Source organism: Jaculus jaculus, chromosome 12, assembly GCF_020740685.1.
Source record: "Jaculus jaculus isolate mJacJac1 chromosome 12, mJacJac1.mat.Y.cur, whole genome shotgun sequence".
In the NCBI taxonomy this organism is placed as follows: Eukaryota; Metazoa; Chordata; class Mammalia; order Rodentia; family Dipodidae; genus Jaculus; species Jaculus jaculus.
Window position 1 is genome coordinate 26,606,028 of NC_059113.1, and position 25,730 is coordinate 26,631,757.

Below are 25,730 nucleotides of genomic sequence, written 5' to 3' on the forward strand. Positions count from 1 at the left end.
CGGCCTAGTCACACCTCCAGCAAACTTCCCTGTGCCTCGACTACCCAACACTTCCTCCTTATCCCTCACATGGTGTCAGCTGTAGAATTACTGGGGCAAAAACTTTCTCTTGGGTCCAAGGTCAGTTCTGGTTAACTTGGGTGTCCCCAAACCTGAGACAAATGCCCCCTGAACATACACAACAAAGTATTGCAGGAGCTAAAAGCACTTGTTCTATCTGCAGACTCAACATTGACCCTGAATGGCAATGGCACCTGAAAATGACCAGACTTAAGAGCATGGTGATCCCAAAGTCCATTCTTCTCCCAAGTCACTTCTCTGTCATTTCATTCCAAGTAAGCATGGCTTACAGATGACAGATTTGCCAGCAAGCCCGCTGGACTTGGGAGAAAGAGCAATGGAGACCTGCTCCCCGCCCCCCAAATGGGGGAGGCCCTTTGTGGAAGAGAGGGCATTTAGTGGGGAGCAGAGAAGAAAAGGGAGTAGGAAAGTTCCAAAGCTCTACTGGGGAAGGCTGCATTGAAGATACTACATCACTTTTTTTTTAAATATATTTTTTAAATTTTTTATTTATTTATTTGAGAGCGACAGACACAGAGAGAAAGACAGATAGAGGGAGAGAGAGAGAATGGGCGCGCCAGGGCTTCCAGCCACTGCAAACGAACTCCAGACGCGTGTGCCCCCCTGTGCATCTGGCTAACGTGGGACCTGGGGAACCGAGCCTCGAACCGGGGTCCTTAGGCTTCACAGGCAAGCGCTCAACCGCTAAGCCATCTCTCCAGCCCACTACATCACTTTTTTATTGACAATTTTAATACATTGATATAATATATCTTGAACGTAATCCCCTTGCATTACCTTCTTTTGTCCTCTCATCCACTGAACTCTGTCTCCTCCCCAACCAGTGCCTCTTCTACTTTGAGACTTCTTTCACGTATGTGTGGGGCGGGGGAGGGGTGTGTGTGTGTGTGTGTGTGTGTGTGTGTGTGTGTGTAACACAGCACCTTAATGCTAGAAATCCTGTCACATGGTGCAAGGAATCTGTGTCCTCTGTGTTCTGCCAGGCTCCTGGGCTAGGGATTTGGCTCTGCACATCTACGCCCTGCTTGGAAATTGGCCTCACTAGCTGCTGTGACTTCATAAGGGGTTGGGAGAACTCCAAAGCTGGGGCTGGGGCAGCTCCTGATAAGTGACCCATCAGAGCCCAAACAATGGCTTTCTCAGTACAGCTGGCTTTGCACCTGTGCCCATACAGGGCCCTCTGTACTCTGTCCTTCCGCACACAGTGATGTCCACACACAGGCAGGACTTATAAATATCCTCCGGAGCAGAAGTGAAATCACCCACCAGTTCTCCTTTTCTCTGCTTAGCTGGAGCACAGCAGCTGAGAGCAACCGCTAAGGACTCACATTCTCCAGCATCATGGCCCAGCCTATAGGTATTATTTTTTTATGGGACGGGAGCTTCTGGCAAACATCCTACTTAGAATGAAATGGGACACAGACTGATTCGGGGGCTCAGTTTATCACCTAGACATTTTGAAAGCAAAGAGAAAACAAGGGCAAGGGGGACCACCATTTGTCAACCACCATTCACAGAGGTGGAACGCTGGTCTTCCTGGGGTGAGCATTTTACCTGTACATAGAACGTCCTGGAGCTGGTTATGATTTCAAACAGGTTGTCCCTCATTAACAGATCACTAGGAGAGAATAAAAAGAAAACAAACATTACCAGGCATGCTGGCAGACCCTGAGTCTGGGGACTGAAAGAGGTGTCCAGGCTATTCTAGCCCAGAGGACAAATGGAGGCTTTAATCAAAAGAGTAGCAGTTGGGCTGGAGAGATGACTTAGTGGTTAAGGCACTTGTCTGCCAAGCCTAAGGACCCAGGTTCAGTTCTCCAGGTCTCATGTAACACATGCTTCTGGAGTTCATTTGCAGTTGCTAGAGGCTCTGGCATATCCATTTTCTCCCCACCCCCATCTCTAATATTTATATATATAAGTATATAAGTATATTTATATTTATTATATTTATTATTATTATTTATTATATTTATATAAGTATATTTTTTAAGCATCACTTTGGCTGGAGAGGCGACTTAGCAGCTAAGGCATTTGCCTGTGAAGCCTAAAAACTCATGTTCGAATCTCCATACAGCCAGATGCACAGTGATGCAAGTGTACAATGTTGCACATGCACACAAGGGGGCACACACGTCTGGAGTTTGATCGCAGTGGCTGAAGGCTCCGGCACGCCCATTCTCTCTCTCTCTCAAAAATAAATAATAAAAATAAAAACGGTAATTACCCAGACTTGACCAGACACTCATGGGTCTTGAGAACATCCTTGAGAAATATAGTACGCAGGGGCTCCCGGTCCTGGAGGACAAAATGAAAAGATGGATGAGTGAAATTGTCCACACAACCTGATGATCCAGACCAGCCAACCAAATCAGTGCATCTATCTCATAGATGCTTGGCTAAAACCAATCTGGTCTTAAAATGATGGTTAAGCAGGGAATAGGGATCCAAGGAGATGTCCTATGGCTCTGGCCCCACAAGAGCACACTGCACACTGTGCAGAAACTGGGGGCAGGTAAGGCTACATTAGGCACATGTAAAGAGGCACACAAGATGAATGGAGACAAGAGGCACATGTCCCATCTCCACTCATGCATGCTCTCCTGTGGGTGTGTACCCATGCACCTCCTAGCTTTTGGGACCTCTGAGAAGGGTCACAAAGCCAGTACGCACCTGCTCACACTTGAAGTAGCAGATGGTGAAGTCATCCAATGCAAAGAAACGTCGTTTCCAACTCTTCCTCTGCAATGAAAGATAAAGAACTGAACATGAGGGACAGGGATCCAGAGCTGCTGACAACCTGTGATGCAACACCCATGGTCCCGGCACCACAGAAGCCATGTTCCCATTTTCAGCAGGTCAAAGGATTCTTCATACCAGGGGCAAGCCCTCTGACATGCAGACCAATAGTTGAGCCTTAGTGATGGCTACACAGAGGACTGTGGCTTCTCCCTTCCTCTCCACTGTGCCCATGCCCACTGGTTCAGAGGAGTCACCAGAACCCCCATCTGGCCCCGGTGTGGCTGCTCACCACATTTCCTTGCTTCACACAGTAGCCACTCTTAATGACGGGAGGTCCAGTGGAAGCACGGCAGCCTGACGTGGGGATGTAGCTCTGAGACCTTCGCAGGATGGCATGGGACCCTGGCTCACTCCCTTCCTGACCATCCCCACCATTCTACAAGGAAATGGGATAAAGGTTAGTTCCTGGGTGGGGGGGGGTCATGCTGTATGCAGACACAGCTCCTCCCCAGCCCTCCCACCAGATTTCTGGCCTCTGATACCATGTCAGTTAAAGAGAAAGTAAACATTGACTTTGCTCTTGGTTAGGCATTCTGCTGGGTGCTTTCATAAGCAAGATGTCAGGGTGGTACTGACCCAGGAGGAAGGGAAAGACAGAAAACACAGACCTGGAGGGGATAAGAACTCAAATGGGAAGAGGGACCGTAGGCTTGTGTCTATTCTCATTGCCTGTCTCAGTCCCAATTCCTGTAGGTTTTACAAGTACTTGTCTCAAGCACTCAGCTTCAAGATGCCACAGCCTCAACTTCTGTACTGGCACAATCCACACAGTCCCTCGCACTGTTTGTTCTTGATCAACCCCCCCCCCTGCACTAGCTCCTCTATCTTCTCACTGCTCTGTGCACCTCCCTGGTGACTATGGACACTGCCTACCCTCACCATCCCCAGAAGCCCCAGCCAACCCAGCACCTGGCTGATGGGTGTGTGCACAACCACCCCTCCAATGATCTCAGTCTTGTAAGCCACCTGCGGCTTCTTCTCCAAGGTGGGAGGAGCTGTAAAGCTTTTGAGAACTTCAGTGGCCAGCGGTAGGGTCCCAACCTTCGGTACCTAGGAATAACAGCAACACAGTGAATGGGAAATAGAAGGCTACAGAAAAGAGCAGGAAAATTACAAAGATGTGGGTAGTAAGGAAAGAAATTTACCAGATTATAGGGAGTCTTTCCTCCCTAGCTTTTCCATGGTTTTCCATATCTGAATATGAGGAACTCACCTTGCAACCCCTTTACACACACACACACATACACATCACTACCACCACCACACTACCACAGCACCACAAACATATCACATGCTCAGCAAACATACCAAGGACCTAGATTATGAGCCATAGATTATGAGCCAACCCTCCTTGGCTGGAAAGCAAAGATCAAATATCAAACAGAGGGCTGGAGAGATAGCTTAACATTTAAGGCACTTGCCTACAAAGCTTAAGGACACAGGTTCAATACCCTAATACCAGATGCACAAGGTGGCTCACATGGCTGGCATTTGCTCACAATGGCTAGAGGCCCTAGAGTGCTATCCTCTCTCTCTCTCATAAATAAAATATCAAACAGGGGCTGAGAGATGGCTTAACAGTTAAGGTGCTTCCTGCAAAGTCTAAGAATGCATGTTCAAATCTCCAGGTCCCACATAGCCAGACACAAAGTGACACAAGCATGCAATGTTGCACATGTGCACAAGGGGGCGCATGCATCTGGAGTTCATTCACAGTGGCTAAAAGGCCCTGGTGTGCCCATTCTCTCTCTTGAAAATAAAAAAAAAAAATCAAATACAATATACAAATGGTGTTGAGAGGCACAGAGAGAATGAGTGGGAACAGAGGCAAAGAGAAGCAAAAGACCACTGAAAACAGGGTACCCAGAGGAGGTCTCTAGAAGAAATATTGAAACTGCATGCCCCAGGAGGATGTGAAAGGACCTGGGAGAAAGCCTACCAGACAGGTAGGTGTAACAGGTGAAAATGGAAAGGCTGGAGGTGTGGCTTAGTGATCAATAGTGGCCTAGCAGAGTTCCTTTCCCAGAACCACAGACAGGCAGACAAACAGAAAAATGCATATGGTATAGGTTGAGCACGCCTACTCTGAAAACCTCATGTCTGACCTCATGTGGTAAGTTGCACTCAAAATGCAGACACACTAAAAACATAAAATTAACTTCAGGCTAGGTTTATAAAATGTATGTGAAATATTAATGAATTTTGTTTAGATTGAGTCTCATTCTCAAGATTTCTCATTACATATACACAAATATTTTAAAATCTGAAACAGTTTGAAATACTTCTGGGATCAAGCATTTGGATAAGGAATACTCAGCTTGCACACAATACAAAATGAGGGAATCTGTGGAGCCTGAAAGCCTGGGGCATCAATTCTGCCCTCACTAACCACCTAGGTGACCTTCTGCAAACCACTGGATCTGTGTAACTCTAAAACTTCTGTGTCAGTTATTTTTCCATCACTATGACAAAACACTTGAGTTATCAAACTTAATAAGGGGAAAGTTCATTTTGACTCACGGTTTGAGAGGTTTCAGTCCATGGTCATTTGACCCTGTTGCTTTGGACCTGTGGCAGCACAGTCCATCACAGCAGAAGAGGCCTATTCACCTCATGGCATCCAGGAAGCAGAGAGAGAGAAAGAGAGATGGGACAAGCCCAGGATCCCAATAGCCCCTTCAATGACCTAATGTCCTTCCACAGGCTCCATCCCTTAATGGCTTCCACACGTCTGATAGCACCTTGGACTGGAACCAAGCCTTCAACACATGGGCCTCTGGGGGACATTCAAGACCCAAATGGCCACACCATCTCATGTGCAAAATAGAAAGGGGAGCAATTCTTTTAAGATGTACACGAGAGTGTGCCTACTTTTAAATACTTTAGAAACACAAATGAGAAGATACATTATGAAATATTTTAATTAGCATTTCACCAATGGTATGACTGTTTTGAAGCAGTTTTTTTTCTAATGAATGAGCTATCTTTGTCCCTTCTCACAACTGCAGTACAGGCCAGAAGTCTCAAACTCCTAGCTTAAGGGAGACACTACTCAAACTATGTTTTGTTTGTTCTGTATAGCGTGTTTTGCAACCTGCATTTAAAACTTCATATAAATATCCATATTTTCAGCTAGGCAGTAGTTCCTTTGTTAGATGCGAAATACAGCTTTCAGGTGGCCACATATCCTCATATCCTCCTCATCCTCCACTTATTTTCCCCATCCTCCCCCACATCCTTCTAATGCTTCCCTTGTTTGACTCCCACCTCCTCCTCATCCCCTCATCCTGCACCACATCCTCATCATCCGCAACATCTTCCTCATCCTCCTCTTCTCCCACATCCTCCTCATCCTCCCCGACATCTTCATTTCTGTGTCCTTGCTCACTTCGTTTACAGTAAAGTCTGCAACTTTGATTAAATATCATTGTTAGCATAAAATGAGAGGCTCGGCAGAATGTCCAATCTGCCCAAAGCCATAATTATCGCTGAACTCCCTGCTGGCCCACAAAAGCACAGCACTTGGTGGCCATCTCCCAGAATATGTCTGCAGAGCTCATGATAGACACTGAAGGTCCCCTCCACGTCTTCTATAGCCTGTGGAGTCAGAGTGACTTGACCTTTGCCAGAGCTCTGAGCTGTGGCACATATTTGTAATCCCAGCAGGAGCTGAGAACTGTGATGCCAGCCTGCAGTGCCAGCAGCATTTGGGAGGCTGATGCAGGAGGACTGAAAGTCAGAGGCCAGCCTGGAACATATAGTGACACCTTTCTCAAAACAACAACAACAAAAACACCTCTGTGGAGGAGGACAGGAAGTGAGACTTCATCATTTGCCATCACTTTTGGTGTGAGGTGTGAAGACCCCTGTGATTACCCGAAGTTCCCAGAAAGAAGACGCTGCCATGGCTGAACTACAGGAGGCTCAATCAGAGTTCCTATCCCAAAGGCCAAAGGGAAGCTGCGCCTTCTCCTGTCCACCTGGAGTCGCTCCTCTAACGAGGAAGGTCCATGTGGATCTCATCTGCATTGTAAGATGGAAAACAGCAGGGGCATCCTTCTTTCCACTGGCTCTGGCTGGACCACGTGGGAACCAAGCTGTGTTGTACTTCACTTGGTTTTCAACTTCTTTTCTGGGAAAACGTAGTGACTTCAATAAAACTTTCCACCCATAACCTCAGAGTGCGCTCTTACTTGAAAATAGGGTGCTTGAAGATACAATGAATTAAAGTAGGATTAAGTCACATTTTTAGAAAGAGGAGGAGACATACGGGGGAAGGACAGATGAAAAGAGAGCAGACGTGGAGCAGTGCAGCTGCAAGTCAAGAAGCATCAAGGAAAGCTTGAAGCCACCAGTTGAAGAGTCAGAAGGACTCTCCCCTTGTGCCCTCAGAGGGAAGACAGCCTACTGATACCCAGTTCAGACCTCTGCCTGAGAAGCAGAAGAGGATACATTTCCATTGTTTTAGCTATCCCAATCTATTTCAGAAACTCTAGTTCTATAAAGGCCATATGCAGAACACTTTCCTCAATTGAAGGAACTTAGTGATCTTAGCACAAGATGACCACCAGTCTATGAGCAGAAAACCTGGATCCACACTGACCCCTTGAACTCGGGCAAGTACTTATATCTCTGAACATTTACATTTTCTTTTATACATAGGGGAAATAACACCTTCCCTTCTTACTTTAGGTCTTATAAGGCCAAAATAAAGCTAGATATTTAACATGCTGTGCAATCTAACATATTTCAAAACTGATACTTATTTTAATTTGTTTGTTTGTTTGTTTTCTTCAACGTAGGGTCTCACTCTAACCCAGGCTGACCTGGAACTCACTCTGTAGTCCCAGGCTGGCCTTAAACTCATGGTGATCCTCCTACATCTGCCTCTTGAGTGCTGGGATTAAAGATGTGTGCCACCACACCCAGCCTTATTTTAAATATTTTTTTATAAACTATAAACTCCCAAGTCCTTGAAGCCTGAGGACCTAAGTTAGAATCCTAACTCTTCCAGTAACTACCCTCTTGACATCAAACAAGATTCTAACCTTCATAATCCTCATTTGAAAAATTACACAGGGGCTGTGAGGAATGTGTAACTGAGCATATATGGAAGTTTTGCCAACTGAACTCTGTCCCCTCCTTTATGTCTGAATCTCCAAAGCTCCTGAGGCCACACTTTGCACATGTGGTATCTTAAAATAAATCTCAACTTCATCATCTGGAGCACAGCCCCACATCTTCCCCAGTTGTCTCCATCTCCATAAGGAGGACACACACACACACACACACACACACACACAGACTGCTATAGAAAGAGGAGAAAAGAACAACCCCTCCCTAAAACACACACACACACACAACACGAGAAAACATACCACTCATCTTCATCTTCCTCCTACCCCACATAGCCTTTTGGTGGAGCAATGAAGACACACACAGTTCCCCCCACCCTTGGTATCCATGGGGATTGCCTCCAGGAGCCCACTAGAGTACCAAACTCTGCAGATGCTCCAGTCCCTAACATGAAGTGGTGTGATATTTGTATCTAGCCTATGCATATCCTCCTGGCTTCTTCAACCATCATCATGACTTACACAATGTGAACACCATGGAAGTAGTTATTACACTGTGTTTGGGGACTAATAACAAGAAAAAGTTTGTACATGTTCAGTACAATGCAATGTTTTCAAACACCTTCAATCTGTGGGTGGTTAAATCTGAGGTACCTGAGGCTGACTACACAAGCAAGCAACAGAAAGCAAGAAGGATCCTGGAGACTGAGGAAGCTCTCCTACCCCAGAAGGGCCTCTGCACCTCTCACCTCTGGGCTCCGTCAGATGTCCTCTCCACTCCAGCTCTCTGCAACTCCTGTGCCTCAGGGCCAGGGAAAAGGCAGGAGAAACTAGACTCTCCTAGCAATGCCACATTCAAGGCACAAAACAAAGGCAAGTGTCCGGGCTTGTTGCTCAGTGGCAGAGCTATGAGCCACAGGATTCAGTCCTGAGCCCCAAATAAATAGAATTTAAAACAGTGATTTTTAAAACAGGGGTCTAGAAATATAGTTCAGGAGAAGAGCATCTGCCTGGCACACACAAAGTCCTGAGTTCAATCCCTCGCATAAGAAAGGAGGAAAGGAGCCAGGAGTGAAGGAAGAAAAGAGGGAAAGATGGGGATGAGAGGGAGAGGGAGGGAAGGAAGGAAGGAAGCAAGGGAGGGAAGAAGAAAGAAAGAAAGAAAGAAAGAAAGAAAGAAAGAAAGAAAGAAAGAAAGAAAGAAAGAAAGAAAGAAAAAGAGAGAGAGAGAGAGAGAGGAAGGAAGGAAGGAAGGAAGGAAGGAAGGAAGGAAGGAAGGAGGGAAAGAAGGAAGGAAGAAAGGGGAAAGGAAGGAGGGAAGCAAAAGTGCTCTTTACTTCGTAGCAGGCTGTCCAGCCTGGTTAGCAAGAATGGACATAGAACTGAACAGGCAGGCTCACATCTGTAACCCTAGGGCTCAGGAGGCTGAGGCAGGTGGATCATGAGTTTAAGAATGGCCTGGGATACAAAGTAAGACCCGGTTTCAGTTACAAAAAAAAAAAAAAAAAAAGCAGAGATAGAAACAAGAAGAGATTCTGAACTAGAGTCAAACGTTACATATTAAAAAAATAAACCCCAAATTCTGGTAGATGCAAAGAGACAAAGTCCCAACATAAATAAAGAAAATATGTCCTATAGTCCACTCTGGAACCATACACAGGAGCTGAGAGCTGCTCACAGGAGAGAGTCTTAGCAAGACCCCCACACACACACCTTGCCTCTCTCTCTCTTCACAGATTTACCAAGATTTAGTATACTTAGAAACTATACAGCTACAATCCTTAGAAGAGTAAATTGTATTCTGCTTCGGTCTAGGCTAACAAATCCTGAATGAATGTATACATTTTATCTGTTAATCTATTCACAGGAATACTGAAGTGTTTGAGAGAATAATTTGCCACACACCTAGTCACTGTTAGTGGAAGTCAAACCTTCCAGCAAACAAATCCTAGTAAATGAGAGTCTGCCTGTCTTGCTGGTTTAAGGTTTAGGGTTTGTTAGGGGTTTTTTTCCCCCCATACATAGTTTTATTTGGGTGGAGGGGTTTGAGGTAGGGTCTCACTCTAGCCCAGGCTGACCTGGAATTCACTGTGTAGTCTCAGGGTGGCCTCAAACTCATGGCAATCCTCCTACCTCTGCCTCCCGAATGCTGGGATTAAAGGAGTGTGCCACCATGCCTGGCTCCTTTTTTTTTTCGAGGTAGGGTCTCACTCTAGCCCAGGCTGACCTGGAATTCACTCTGTAGTCTCAGGGTGGCCTCAAACTCATGGTGATCCTCCTACCTCTGCCTCCTGAGTGCTGGGATGAAAGGCGTGCGCCACCACACCTGGCTTCCCATACAGGTTTTTAAGTGGGTAAATATTCCTTGTGTTAGAGGATTAGTCCTCAGCCTGTGCCACTATTGGAAAGTTTTTGGAACCTTTAATAGAAGGGGCCTAGTGAGACATTAATTCAGCTGGAGTGTGCTGTGAAGGGGATCTTGGCACCGCAGTCCATTTCTGTCTTGCTCTCGGCTTCCCAACTGCTGTGGGGCACACGAGCCCCCTATACTGCATGTCCCCCAAAACCCTGCACAGGTCAGCACGAGCTGAACTCAACCTTTCCTTCTTACGTGCAGATCATTTTAGCATGTTGTTACAGTGGTGGAAAGCCAACACAGTTTGCCCTCTCTCCCTCCTTCTAACCTCCTCCCTTTTCTATTTTGTATCTCGAAGGAGGAAAATAATTCTTCACTAGACAGTCTAGGAGAGTAAGAGGAATCATTTAGTGCATGCCCAGTCCAAGACCAGTTTAAAAGTCAGCAATGCTTCCAATGGAAGGCTTTCCCGGGCAGACCCAAAGTGTCCTGGAAAAAGTCCTGACTTCCCCCTCACATACGTCTCTTCTCATTCTACTTCTCATAGTCAGCAAGCCATTTTCCAGTCCTACCACAGTCTGAATCAGCGTCCCAGAATTGCCCAGAGCATGCCTGACTGGCAGAAACCCTCCCAGGAAGCACAGAAGGATGGGGCATCCATAAACTTCCCCTTGAACTTGATTCAAACTCAAAACTTTTGTTTGTTTGTTTGAGGCAGTGTCTCACTGTAGCCCAAGGTAACCTGGAACTCACTTTGTAGCCCAGGCTGGCCTCAAATTCACAGTGATCCTTCTACCTCAGCCTCACCAGCGTTGGAATTATAGGTGTAGTGTATGCCACCATGCCCAGCCAAACTCAACTCTTGAGTTAATTTGTGATCTGTTAACCAAGGGACAAGAGGAGATCAGAAATCGCCGAATCTGCATAGACGGTTGGGAAAGTCCCTGTTGCTATCTGAGGTTTCCCCCGACCCCATTCAGGCCGCCAGCTGGAAGGCTCACTTTCACTACCAGAAAGAGCAGAAGCATACGTACAGTGATCTTGCTGGCTTGGTTCAGGGCTTCAACCCAGTCCTTCAGATCTTTCTGGTCATTGGCTTGAAGAAAGTACCTCTGAGACAGGGCATTAATAACTGCAAAAGTCACAGAAAGGAGGGAGAAGACCCCAGTTCAGAGTCCATATAACACAACAAAGGTCCACAAAGCTAAGGTCTTTGAGACACCCAGGCACGTGAGACCCCCACAGATCAGGAAACTCCCCATGGCCATGAGTCACTTGCTTGTTTCAGAAGCAGCAAACCACACTGCTCATTCTCCCAGCTTTCAAAGTAGGGATTATTCCGTTGGCCACAAAATGACACTGGATGTTAACAGCAGCTCTGCAATGTTTCATGGTGGCAATACTGCCACACACAAGACACCCATGAACCACTGTACAACAGCAGTGACAGTTCACAGCTGTGATGATATGCATAGCTGCGGGTCCAGGGCTTTGTTTCCACTAGGACATCCTGTCTGGGAATCTTGTCTGTGGCTGGGAAAAGAATGCAGTTTGCTGGAGAACAAGTCTGTGACCTTGGCCTCATTTTCAACCTGCTCTTCTCTGAGGGTTCCATTAGTCAGCCATTTACTTTGGGCTCATTATGGCTATCACATATTTTTAGATCAGCTGACCACAAAAATTGAAGAGTTATGTTGGAGCTGAGCAATGATATTAAGTAGGAAAACTAGAATGAGACAGCCAATCTGCACTGGGAGAAGGGGTTACCTCATCGTTTTAGCACAGGCTTGAGCTAGAGAGGAACCCAGCACAAAAGAGACAGAGTTCATCAATTCATTCATATAACATTCACTCACTGAGCACCCTCTGGGTGTCGGGAGCCATTCTGTGTGCCGAGGACACACAGTAACAAAGCAAGATCGAGCTGTCTTCCTGACGCTCACATTTGGAACCACCCTGGACACATACAGAAATGCCTGTCAGCATTTGCTTGAAGTGCTGAGCACAGTTCTGGGAACACGACGGGTGCCAAATAACAATCCAACAATGTGTTCATTGGGTTCAACCACAGTTCAGTGGCTTGAGTGCACTGGATGCCTCTGTTCCCTCTGCTCCCCCAACACTGTCATTCATCTGACAACACTAAGACTCTCTACGGAACACTCTCCTTCCCACCCCTGACACTCCCTTCCCCAGTCTCTACCTTTGCTGAACACATCATTATTCAGTCTAACATGGAGGCTTTGAGAAACTTCTATTATATATTTTGTGCCCTTCCGGGGCCATTAAGAAAACTGAAATAGGCTGGAGAGATGGCTTAGCAGTTAAGCACTTGCCTGTGAAGCCTAAGAACCCTGGTTTGAGGCTCGATTTCCCAGGACCCACGTTAGCCAGATGCACAAGGGGGCACATGCTTCTGGAGTTCGTTTGCAGTGGCTGGAGGCCCTGGTGCACCCATTCTCTCCCCCCCTCCCTCCCTCCCTCCCTCCCTCCCTCCCTCTCTCTCTCTCTCTCTGTGTGTGTGTGTGTTGCTCTCAAATAAATTTTTTAAAAAAGAAAAAAAACTGAAATAAAGCAGGTATGATAGTGCACGCCTGGGATCTCCGCAGCTGGGAGGCTGTGGCAGGAAAAGCACAAGATTCCGGGCTAGCCTGGGCTATGTACTGAGATCCTGTCAAAGGGGGAGGGGAGAAGAGAGGAGAGGAAACAGGCAGGCTGAAATGTTACTGACCCCAGCATGCTGCCCTCATGTTATTAGCAAGATCAATAAAAGCAGCACGTCACACCCAAAACCTCACTGTGATCACACATTGAGTACAGTCTACATGTGGTCACAGAGCTGTCTCTGAACAAAGGAGGAAGTGGTCACAGAAGTGTGGAGAAAACCCACCTCCCGCTCAGTACTTACCAAAGCAAAATGGAGTTTTGGGCTTCTGTTTTGGGGTAGCTATGCTCACCTATATCAAATAAGAGAAAAGAGATCTGAATGCATTTCTAACAACATAGAAAAATTATTACTATGATATTTTTCATACATAAAAGGCATATAAACATATATATACATTTTGAAAGCCAATAACTCAGAATCCTGTGATCATTACCTTAAGGAATTGGCATTATCAGTTCTACTTTTTAGAAGCTCCCTTCATCACAGCCTCCAAGGACTCTGACTATCCCTGACACTGGCTGAGCACTCTGCACTGTACCTGGGATCCCTAAGGAGCCAGCTCCTTCCCACAGGACCTATCTATCTACTGGCATTATCCTGCCCTTTCTAGCCAAGAGCATCTGATAGAATGCCCACTGCCCAGAGATCATTGCTCTCTTGATGGCTATATTAATTTTCATCTATGGAAAACACTTTTAAAAGCCATTGGAGGCCTGGGGAGATGGCTTAGCAGTTAAGGCTCTTGCCTGCACGGCCTAAGGACCCATGTTCAACTCCCCAGATCCCACTTAAGCCAGATGCTCAAGGTGACACATGCATAAGGCCACACATGCACACAAGGTGGCACACACGTTTGGAGTTCAATTGCAATGGCTGGAGGTCCTGGCAAGACATTCTCTCTCTTTCTCTCTCTCTTTCTTTCTCTCCCTCTCTCTCTCTCTCTCTCTCTCTCTCTCTCTCTCTCTCTCTCTCTCTCTCTCTCTCTCCTAAAACAGTAAAGCCATTGGGGCTAGAGAAATGGCTTAGTCATATAAGGTGCTTGCTTGCAAAGCCTGATGCCCCAGGTTAGATACCCTAGTTCCCATGTAAAGCCAGATACACAGAGTGGCACGCTCGCCTGGAGTTCATTTGCAGTGGCAGGAGGCCCTAGCATACCCATACAATTCCTCTCTCTCTCTCAAATACATACATTAATAAATAAAATATTAAAAGTCACCGGGTCCTAAAAGATTTCTGTTTGGCTCACAAGACCTAGCTAGGACCCACTCCTCTCAACAGATCTTTATTCTGCTTTTTAATGGCCAACTCCCTTCCTCAAACAGTATCTCAGCTGAAGCTGGAAGTGCTACAAACACACACAGTCCACTGGGAGTGGGAGGGGGCAGGCAGCCCCTGCACTCACACATGCTGACCAGTGGTCTTGCTACCCACTCTGAAAACAAGCAACTTTCCTCCCAAGCAGAGAGGGGCCAAGGGAAGGAAGGAGCCCACCTATGTCTAGTCAAAGGAATGGGCAGGTGAAGGTGGAAACACTATACTGCCTGCTGCTATATTATTTCACCTAGCTTTTGCAAGCTGAGCCCTTGCATGGACACGGCTGAGTATCTGTCTTACATTAGACCCCATTACTCACTCGGGCTCAATGTTCCATCACAGCCTCCAAGGACTCTGACTATCCCTGACACTGGCTGACCACTCTGCACTGTACCTGGGATCTCTAAGGAGGCAGCTCCTTCCCACAGGACCTATCTATCTACTGGCATTATCCTGCCCTTTCTAGCCAAGAGCATCTGCCTTCTTGTTTTCATCTCTGGGCTCCAGGAGTGGGTATTAGAAGCCAGGAGCTAAAGAAAAGTCTCAAGTTAAAAACTGATGTCTTCATGGCTCATAGTTCCTAGAGTACTGCCCTGATTTCTTAGCCAAAATTAATATTGCCCCAAACACTCAAACAGCAACTATGGTTAGCACCCTATGAAAGATCAAAAGGGTTAGCAGTGAAGCCTGGCTTTGAAGTCAGTCTCACATCACACATCACACATCACAGGTGTGTGATCTCCATATCATGTTCTGTCAAATAAGGGACGAGAAGGCCATGTTCCCACAGGGTGAACATGGAGACTGAAGATGACAGTGCACACAAGGCACCTAGCCCCCTACCACATAAAACCTGCTCGTTAAGGAAGAGCTATAATACCAGGCAGAGTGACGCATGCCTGTAATTCCAGTGCTCAAGAGGCTCAGGATCATAACCTTGAGGCCAGCCTAGGCAACACAGCAGGTTCCAGTCAGGTTTGAGAGACATAGTGAGACCCTGTCTCAAAACCACAAACAAGGGCTGGAGAAATGGCTCAACAGTTAAGGTGCTTGTCTACAAAGCCTAACATCCAGAGTTCAATTCCCCAGGACCCATGTAAGCCAGATACACAATGTGGCACATGAACATGGAGTTCATTTGCAGTGGCTAGAGGCCATGGTGCACCCATTCTGTCTTTGTCTCTATCTCTCTCTCCTTGCAAATTAATTAATCTAAAAAAGTCCACAAACTAACAAGCAAAAACATCTGAGACCTAAAAAGAATGCCTACTTTCCAACATATAAACCACAGAAGATATAAATATTTAAGTAAATGTCTGCATATCAAATTCAATGGCAGGTATTGAAATAAAAATACAAAATGTCACGTGGCATCTCCTGGAGGGGCCACCTCTGCTGATGGCATTCCTACTAGCAGAGTCCTAAGGCAGCACAGGGCTTCACCAGGCAGAAGCCGGGAAGCATGTAGATGTGGGCATAAAAACCAGTCTACTGAATGAGGGAAACGGGCACCCTGTCATGTTTATCCTGATGTGAGGTCACATCATATCACATCACAGGCCTATGACAGTTCTGAAAAACATGAAAATTTAAGCAAAGGGAAGCCTACATATCTGAGTTTAGATAGACAAATTCAGTCATCTCTGCACACCTTACCTGTAGCAGCCAGGACTCTGGCACCTATGAAGCCTCAGTTCTGGCCCTGTGTGCCCTGGTTTTCCCAGGGTTCTGTCCAAGCCAATGGATACCCTTGCCCTGGCTTACATACTCCCATGAAGCTTCCTACCAGTCACCAGCCTGCCCTGAATGTGCTTCCTGCATAAGCTTGAGCATTCCCGAGCTGCCTGGTATCCTGGCCACAGTGCCCACCTTTCTCACTGCTCCTTTCTCATCTAGCTGACGTGCTTGGTGGCATTGAAAAGCTGGACCCTGGAGACCTGCTCTGCCTTATCAGGAATATCACCCTTTTTCTGAAAAACTCATCTGCATCGCTGATTGGAGAGGGTGCTCCTGGCCAACACCTTTCATCCCACTTAGATCACAAAAAGTCCTTCTGAGCACATATATAAGCCAGCCTGGGAGAATGCCACCCATGTGCTCATCATGAGAACTGAAGCCTTTTCTGCTTGTTTGTTTTCTATATGTGCGTGCCTTCCCACCAAGAGGTGTGAGTGTGCACATGTGTGTCTAAGTGTGCTCTACGCCTCCTGGCTTACTTAGCCTGGAAGTGCCGTAGACAAAGCAACTAATTGCCAAACGAACAGGATAAATCCTAATTCTGCTCTGATGGGCTGTGTGGCTGGAAGTGAGACCCCCAATGACTGCTCAGCTTCCCCATGGGTAAAAGCAGAGTGAGAAGTCCTCTTCATACAGTCACAGGACAGCAAGAGGAGAAAAGGAAGTGATGTCTACCAGTTGTGCATCTTACATACAAGGGCCAAGGACACTACTGAAGAGCTGTCTTTTCCCTCTCCCTCCCTGACATCCTGCCCAGCCCCATAGGAGGCAGACCCCTCTGTCCTATCCACCACCTGTTACTTATGGTATCAGGCTGCAACAGGCAAGTTCAGACATGGAGAGAGAACAGATGGCCCACCAGGAAGCAGTGTGGCCCACAGGTGGGTGAGGGTGCCCCAAAGTCTGGCTCCAGTGAGGTCACCTGGGTGCAAACACCTTCATCCTGCACCGTGGCCACAGTTCAGTCACTGCCCAACAATGGCTGACTGGCATGCCCTCTGATCATGCCAACTGCAAGAGAGGGTTGGAATGTGAAAAGGAGAGTGGGCACAAGTCCCTGATCAAGTGACACAGACAGGCTGCTCCACAGCTCAAGATTCTTGGGGACTTGTGCTTATCAGATTCAAGGCAGACCACAGAGGCAGTGAAGTCAGCGGTAGGACATACTGCAAGGGCCGGCCCCACCCTGTCTGCCCTTGGCCGGAAGTGGAACTAGGGCCCCACTGACAGAAGCAGCAGCAGAAAAATAAGACCATGACGTACTCAGAACTCTGCCCACGTCTCTGGAGTGACCATGCCTTTCAAGAGGGCATCAAGAGCAGCCACCATTCACACATCTTTCAACTCAAGGTGTTTGGACCAGCCTCAGGCAGTTTCAAGGTTTGTCCACACATAAGTGCATTTACCTGGAAAATGAGTCCTTGCTTTTCACTGGACATTCAAAAGGAACCATGACACCCCTCCCTCCACCCATGCAAAAACAAAGTTACTAATGGGCTGGAGATATGGCTGAATGGTTAAGATGCTTGCTTGCGATGTTTAAGGACACAGATTGGGTTTTCCAGGCCCCACATAAGCCAGATGCACAGGTGGCACATGCATCTGGAGTTCATTTATAGTGGCTAGAGGCCTTGGGCGTGCCCATTCTCACTCTCCTTCTCTTTCTCTCCCCCCACCTCTGTCTCAAATAAAAATAAATAATTTTTTAAAAGTTAACAATCAGCATTTTAGGAAGATCTTTCTGACAGGTAATGAAGGTCAAGCTCAGGCTGAGAATGGGACAAATGGAGCTGACTGTGTAGAGGTGACTGGAATGGAAGAGAAGGCTCACAGGTAGAGAAAGTGGTACCAAAGGGCAGGTTTAATAATTTTCCAGTGTGTTGAAGATCTGGGTTTTTCCTGTCACAATGTCCTAGGGATATGAAAACATGAGATCGGGTCATTTCATCTCTGGATTGCCTCTCTGAAGGACCCAGTGCCAGTTCCTATCCCCCCCACACTAGTCCTCGGGAGAGTCCTTCAAACAGCTCCCCTAAACAGAGAGGCATGGCAAACCAGGTCAGCTAACACTGGAAAGTATTTGAGCCTAGAAGGAAGGAGCTATGGCTAGTAAGAAACGGTAACATGGAATCTAAACAGGACCCAGCCCAGTGCCCGAATACAGTGCCTCCTGCATTGCTCAGCACGAAATAAAGAAAAACCTCGAACTTATCCAGTGGCAGTTGTGGGTTTTCACAAAAGGGTCATGCAGGCGTACTTGTGTCAGGAACGGCTACAAGTCAGGCCACCCTTTCTAAATGAGGCAGCCCGTAAGTCAGAGCCTACTAAAACCCTCATCTGAGCAGCAATCATAAATCATGATTCAGCAGGAGATTAAGTTCACGCTTCCCTCACCAAAAAAAAAAAAAACCTTTGCAAACCTTCACATAGGAGGTTTCAGTTTTCAGTTTTTATGAGGTTCCCCCCCCCCCCCCGGGCCTTCTCAGTTCTCTTTCTGGAGAAATAACTTCATGAGCTCACAACAAATGAGGACACAAGACGGGAAGGAGGCCCCCACCCAGGCTAGGCTGGGATGGCCTGGCCTGGCCTAGGGAGGCAGCCACATTACTTACCACAAGACATGGAGAAATTGCCTGCAGCTGTGCTGGCCCAGCTGCACATTAACAGGCCCTTCCCCTGAGGCCATTATCTCCTCTCTAATCAGCTCAGCCACTGCCCAGAATCTTCTGCCTCTGCCCTGGGAATACGGCGGCCAGGCCCTGCCTACTGCTGGCAGACACCAGGTCAGCCTGCAGCTCCAGCCAAAGATGCCTGCTCCTCCCAGGTCCTCAGGCTAATACCCCTTTCTCAAGCAGCTGCAGTGGGGGCTGAACACAAGGCTCCCCAAACTTGTTACCAGATGGGACTGGAGGCTGCTCAACTCAGCTCCAAACCCCTCCCCCCAGCAGGTCCTCAAAGCCCTGGGGGTAGAAGAGGTCAGGCAAGAAAACAGCAGCCCCCAGGAGGACTGCAGTGAGGGGCAGGACTTCCGGAGTCTCTGAGTCCCGAGGCTGGCGGGGTGCCACCTGGCTCTCGACACTGTACAGAGTTCCTCTCCCTGGGGAGGCTGTAAATCCCCAGGTCTTTTTATCAAGACGGCATCACGGGTCAGCGGCAGTGCCTGTCCCACAGAGGGCTGCTCAAAACAGCTGGGATCAGCAGTTACATGTGGGCACCATCAACCAGCCCTGCCCATAGGTCTCGGCACAGAACAGGGGATGGTCTTGCCCCTTGATGCAAACTGAGGAGGACACAGAATGCCAGCTGCCTACCAGACTCCCCAGTAGTTACCCAGCTATGGAATATGGTCCTGGCACATCTGTGATCATTCTGGGCCATTCTCAACTTTCCCTCCACAGGCATCATATCCAGGGGATTGATAAAATTCCAGTGTGGCCCCAGCCTTTCTGCTGATAACCTTTACTGCACAGGGGGTATTGGCATTGTATTCCTTTTGTACCAGTTAAGCACCCCACCCCCAGAAAAAAAAAAAAAGTTTCCTCCTACTCCTACCTCCAGTTCAACCAGCATCTCTACCTGCTTTGCAGGGCGGGGGTGAGTGACACTGTGGAATCTACAGTTTGTAGTTGGAGTGTCTCCCAAAGGCCTGCAGGTTCAAAGCTTGGTTTCCAGCTTGCAGCTACTGGGTACTTGTTCCAGGGTTGGGAAGCTGACTACCTCATGTGTCCAAGGAGTAAGACGCTTTGAGACACCCTCAACCACACCACACCCACCAGACAACAGCAAATCTTCCGTCAGCAATAGCTTGGGAAAGGAAAACATGATAATGGCCACGCCCCAAGGATGTGGCGCTGCTTCCGGTCGAGATATTAAACCCTCATAGCGAATGTGCATTCCCAGAGCACCAATGTTACCTTGGAGATGTAGGTGAGCAGCAAAGATCCAACCGCTCCTGCCCCAGCTGCCAGGTTCTGAAAGACAAGAGTTGTTCATTCTAAAAATAATAATACATGAGGTCATGAGGACAGCAGCACAAAACGGAAGACAATACCCTGGTTCTATCTCTGTCATTTTCTGGCACTGCAACTTTAGTCAAGTCACCGAGCCATTCTCTGGTTCACTTTCCTCATCCACAAGATGCTGGTAATAATGCCTGGATAATAATTTCAGGGACAAAACAGATGTCCTGGCAGAACACAGTAACATTACCCTTCACCTGACCTATTATAATGAGTTATTCTGCGGTCAGAAGTGTGTGTTCCACTGTTTTACTGTAACATCCCTTAACCACTAAACCTAGGTTTCTTTCCTTCTGTAAAGACAGGGTCTATTCAATACCTACCAAAGCAGAGATCCAGAGGATCCTAAGAGCTCATCACTGAAGTAGACTTAAAATTCACCCACCACGGCCCAGGGAATTTTGCCAAAGAGGGGGCGGGAAGACTGTAAGAGCCACAGGTTGAGACATCATGCCCAGAGGCCTTTATTCCTCCCCCTCCCACAAAAAAGTGACTGCTGCTCCTACAACACACAACCCCATTACCTGCAACCCCACTGAGGAGGGTCCCCAGCAGAATGGGGTCAAGGACAAGTTTAAAGACCAACACGAAATACATTGTTAAGAATAATAATAAAAACAAGGCCTACAATGTCAGCTGACTTTCTCCCATCCAAACCGAAATGCTTAGGACTGGAAGTTCTTTGGATTTCAGATTTTTTGTCTGTTTTGAGACAAGGTACATAGCCCAGTCTGGCCTCAAACTCCATGGACAGCAGAGGATGACCTTGAGCTCCTGATCCTCCTGCCTCCACTGCACTAATGCTGGAATTGTAGGTGTGTGCCACTACACATAGGCAGACTGTTTTTTCTTAAATTTGGAACATTTCCACATGAAATGAGAAGTGTGAAAAGTCATGGGGATGAGACCCAAGTCTAAACACAAAGTTTCATTTATGTTTCATATGCACACTACATAGAGAGCTCACAGGTGCTTTCATGCAGTGTCTTTAGTTCACCTTTGCTTCAGTCACAACCCTTTACATGAGAGCAGGTATGGAACTTTCCACTTGTTGATAGCATGTCAACATTCAAAAAGTTTCAGATCTGGGAGCATTTCAGATTTTTAAGTTAAGATTTTTAGATTAGGCATGTCCCACCTACAGTACTCTGCTCATAAGAGAGCAGAAAGAATGTGTTAACACCATTAAGAACTCTTGTAATGGTCCTAGATACACATACACAAGATATTTCATAATGTGACCCATATATCTTTTCTGCCCTGATTGCTCTGATCTGGTTGGTTTTGTCCATGTTTGTGGTATTTAAAAATCCTTTCAATAACATACAGGGTACAAATTCACACTATAAAGAATTTTTTTAAAAAAATGTACCTGTGAGCTTCCTTCATAGGACTGTCTGTTAGGAGTACTAAATAAAATGAGGTCAGAATACTAAAGAGTACTGAGGAAAACATACTATTAAACTGGTAAGAAAAGCTATAATTGTAGCTTAATGGGACTGCTCCCCTTACTATGAACAAAGTCCTAAGTCACATCTCCAGATCAGTGGGAGTGCTCCCCTAGCATAAGCAGTGCCCTGGGCCCCATCCCCACATCAACGGGAGTGCTCCCCTAGCATAAGCAATGCCCTGGGCCCCATCCCCACATCAACGGGACTGCTCCCCTAGCATAAGCAGTGCCCTGGGCCCCATCCCCACATCAACGGGAGTGCTCCCCTAGCATAAGCAATGCCCTGGGCCCCATCCCCACATCAACGGGACTGCTCCCCTAGCATAAGCAGTGCCCTGGGCCCCATCCCCAGATCAACGGGAGTGCTCCCCTAGCATAAGCAATGCCCTGGGCCCCATCCCCAGATCAACAGGAGTGCTCCCGTAGCATAAGCAGTGCCCTGGGCCCCATCTCCCTCTCAACGGGAGTGCTCCCCTAGCATAAGCAGTGCCCTGGGCCCCATCTCCACATCAACGGGAGTGCTCCCCTAGCATAAGCAATGCCCTGGGCCCCATCCCCACATCAACGGGAGTGCTCCCCTAGCATAAGCCATGCCCTGGGCCCCATCCTCAGCACTGAAAAACACAGGACAACAACAAAACAAGGCTATTAAGGGCTTGAGGGATGGCTTAGCAGTTGAAGTGCTTGCTTGCATAGACAAAGGACCCAAGTTCAATTCCCCAGGACCCACATAAGCAAGATGCACAAGGTGGCTCATGCGTCTGGAGTTCATTTGCAATGGCTGGAGGATCTGGAGTGCCCATTCTCTCTCTCTCATGTCTCTCTGTCTCTCTCTCTCTCTTTCCCTCTGTCAAATAAATAAAAATAAAAAATACATTTAAAAAAACCAAGGCCATTAAGCTCTCAGGCACCCTGTCCTCAGTGCAGTCTATGCTGGCACACTCTTGACTTTCTGATTTCTCCATTAGCAGGTAGGCAGTAAAAAAGATACAGGAGCAATAATCCACCAAAGTAGTGGCCAAGATGAGAAAATACAGCTGTATGAGATGTGCCACCTCGACCACATCTGCCACAGCCCAGGAGAAATTGCAGGGGAAGTGACGACATGAACACTGCTCTTACTGCCAGCCTGACAACCAGCCCCAGGTTGATGGTGACAAACACAGTGACCAATCAAAACCCATCAAAGCAGAAATCCAGATGCTACAGAGAACTAACTCAGCGCTAAATTAGACTGTCAACAGGCCTGCTGTGGCTCAGGGAACATTGTGGAAAAGGGAGCAGAAAGACAGTAAGAGCCACAGAGGGGGTAGGGATGTCCTGAGGCATGATCCCCACGACCTCACAGGAACTGACTGAGGCCTTTATGACCCTACAGTGAATAGCATAACCCCACTGAGAAGGATCTCCAGGGCAATGGGAGCTGAGGCACGGAGATAAAGGAGTATAACATGTTATAATTAATATAAAGTAAAAATTCATATTAAAAAAAAGAAAGAAAAGAAAAATGTCACAGCTGTGGAATTCCCAGTAGACAATCTGGAAAGGTCCTTCTCCTACAACCCGAGAGACTGTCTGCAGCTCTAACACCTTTGCCAGCATCCTCCTGGAAAAGCTTGTGAAGCTATCTCAAAGCAATGAAAGGAGGTACACTCAGGGTCAAGGAGAATTAGTAAATTAGTAAATTTACCTAAGCGGTGACAGTGAGATGGCAGGACACTGCCTTAGGAAATACCTTAGCTAGGTGTGGTGGTGCACGCCTTTAATCCCCAGCACTTGGGAGGCAGAGGTAGGAGGAGCGCCATGAGTTTGAGGCCACCTTGAGACTACATAGTGAATTGTGAATTCCAGGTCAGCCTGAGCTGTAATGAGATCCCGCCTCAAAAAACCAAAAAGAAAGAAAGAAAAGAGGGAGGGAGGGAGGAAGGAAAAAAGGGAAGGAGGGAACAAAGACCTTAAATTTGGAAGAAGACCCTCCCATGTGTTATTAAATTAACATACATCTTTAAAATACATTCAATGTGTGACACTTTTTATTCACAAGAAAACTGATATGAATAACACAGCCATGTAAGGATTTTCAGAGCCCTTGAGCCTTAGTAAAAGACCTAGAAAAGACTCTGGACTCTACTCCCCACCTCCTAGGGTGAAGCAGTCAGTCTCAAAACTGAGGGTCTGGGAATGTACTTCAGGGGGACAGAATTTTCCTCCAAGACTTGAAGTTCTATCTTCAACAGTGCAAAAATAAATAAGTAAATCAAGCTATCTTTGAGTACCTAAATTAGCATTTATTTTAGTTACCCATTTTTTTCTTTTACTTAACAACTTCCTTGTTTGTTTAAGGGAACCTTGAGTGTATTGAGAGACAGAGAGATTCTGTAAGTCTCAAGTCAAAATCCAAAAAAGAGGCATACAGCTCTCCAAAGTAAGGCGTGACAGTGTGTAAAGGGCAGAAAGTCTTAGATCTGCTGTGACAGAAGCAGACCCTTGTCTCCACGGCCTCAGGGTAGCTTCAGGGTGAACAGCAAAGCGGCAGGCCTCTCACCCTCTCTCCCCTCTGTGAAGACAATGAAAGTGACTTATGAGTGAGGCCATTTGTCCAAGGCCACAACCACAGTGGTAGGGCCGGAAATATAGCTCAGGTCCCCTGACTTACACACCAATACCCTAGAAGCAGCATGGTGTGATTTTAAAGCTTGCCACAGAATTTTAGCTGTAACATTAGTGCTCTATGACCAGGGACAATTTTTTTTTTTCCTATGAGACAGAGATGATGCGCCCTACATGATAGAGTAGCTGAGAGGAACACATGAGAGAGCACAGCACACAGGGCAGCCCCGTGCCCCTCCGCCAGGCTAATTACATGATGTAAATGCCAGGGCCCAGAGCTCCTCTTCCGAAACTATGCCCCCTCCCTCAAACCACAGCCCACAGGCCTCCAGAGCCGCGTGATGAATTACGAGTGATGAAGTAGGGCTCTAAGCCACATGTAATGGCAGATAGGGGAAATCAGGTTTCAACAACTTTACCCCTTGGCCCTTCAAGGCTGCTCCAAGCACCCAGCACCCCTGCCTCCAGCCAGCTCTGGCTCAGAAAAATAAGCAGCGCCCCCACCCCCACCCCACCCACTGGCCAGGTTGAGGGATTTTATGCACATTCCACTTACATTCTGTTTAGGGGAAGATATATGCCCTCTCCTCCCAAAGAATCCAGGAAACTATGACAAATGTCTGAAAAACTGCTTGTCCACCACCTTCTTCCCCACCCTGGGGAAACAGGTGACCCAGGAAAACAGCCCCAGGACGCCTGAAGCTTGATCCAAGGTGATACTCACTGTCCACTCCAATCACAGGACCTTGGAGGCTAATGGCAACGGCTCACTGCCAGGGTGGCACTTGGACAGCCCAGGCACACTTCCCCACCCAGCAACGTGTCTGTCATCAGACCTGAACTGAGGCCTACAGAGCAAGAACTCCAGGAACTGGCGCTCAGGGGCGACAGGGTGTCAGGGTAGGGAAGGGAGCCACATCCTACGCCAGCCAAAGGAGAAACTCAGGATCCTCCTGCAACCCCTCCACTGACTCCAGCCAGCCCTGTGTTTCAATAGACTCTGGACCTCTCCGCATAAGCCCCTGGGAGCTCCTGAGAACAAAGCCCTGGCTCGGGTTTCACCCTCAAAAATCATACTCCAAACCAAGTGGAATATGTTATTTTTCTTGTTGGTTTGTTTTTGTTTATTGAGGTAGAAGTCTCACTCTAGCCCAGGCTGACCCGGAATTCACTATGTAGTCTCCAGGTGGCCTGGAACTCGGGGCGATCCTCCTACCTCTGCCTCCTTTTAAAAGTGTTTTCAGTGATCCCTAAATGAGCCCAAGTTCAAGAACAGCTGGTTGTTGGGACAAAACCTAGCCTTGAAAGTCATATTAACATATATTTTTCTGATTTAAGTCTCTTCCTACTTGACTGTATGCTTACTGAGGACGTTAACTGGGAACATTAACATGAACCTCTGCTGGATTTGTAGTCCCTGCACTCAGGAGACAGAGGCAGGAGGATGCCAAGTTCCAGTCCACACTGAGCTACATAGCAAGATCTTCTGAATTATGTGAACACTGAAGGGCCCAGGGCAGGCTCCTATGGACTGAACGAGAATGCCATAAAGACATTGCCGAGCCTTGCTTTTTTTTTTTTTTTTCAGGGGTAGGTTTGAGGTAGGGTCTCACTCTAA

At 47.3% G+C, this 25,730-nt stretch overlaps 1 protein-coding gene across 4 annotated transcripts in view; it reads right to left on the reverse strand.

The window, feature by feature from the left end:
• The window catches only part of Plekha2 (pleckstrin homology domain containing A2), a 63,261-nt gene that overhangs the window by 11,069 nt on the left and 26,462 nt on the right, over window positions 1–25,730 (reverse strand). For all 4 annotated transcript variants that reach the window (XM_045130733.1, XM_045130732.1, XM_045130731.1 and 1 more), the window contains exons 3-10: window positions 19,948–20,004; window positions 13,223–13,271; window positions 11,349–11,446; window positions 3,793–3,933; window positions 3,113–3,259; window positions 2,755–2,823; window positions 2,309–2,379; window positions 1,636–1,699 (exon numbers count right to left, since the gene is read on the reverse strand). In XM_045130733.1, coding sequence (XP_044986668.1) covers window positions 1,636–1,699; window positions 2,309–2,379; window positions 2,755–2,823; window positions 3,113–3,259; window positions 3,793–3,933; window positions 11,349–11,446; window positions 13,223–13,271; window positions 19,948–20,004 — 696 coding nt within the window. The remainder of the gene's footprint in view (window positions 1–1,635; window positions 1,700–2,308; window positions 2,380–2,754; window positions 2,824–3,112; window positions 3,260–3,792; window positions 3,934–11,348; window positions 11,447–13,222; window positions 13,272–19,947; window positions 20,005–25,730) is intronic.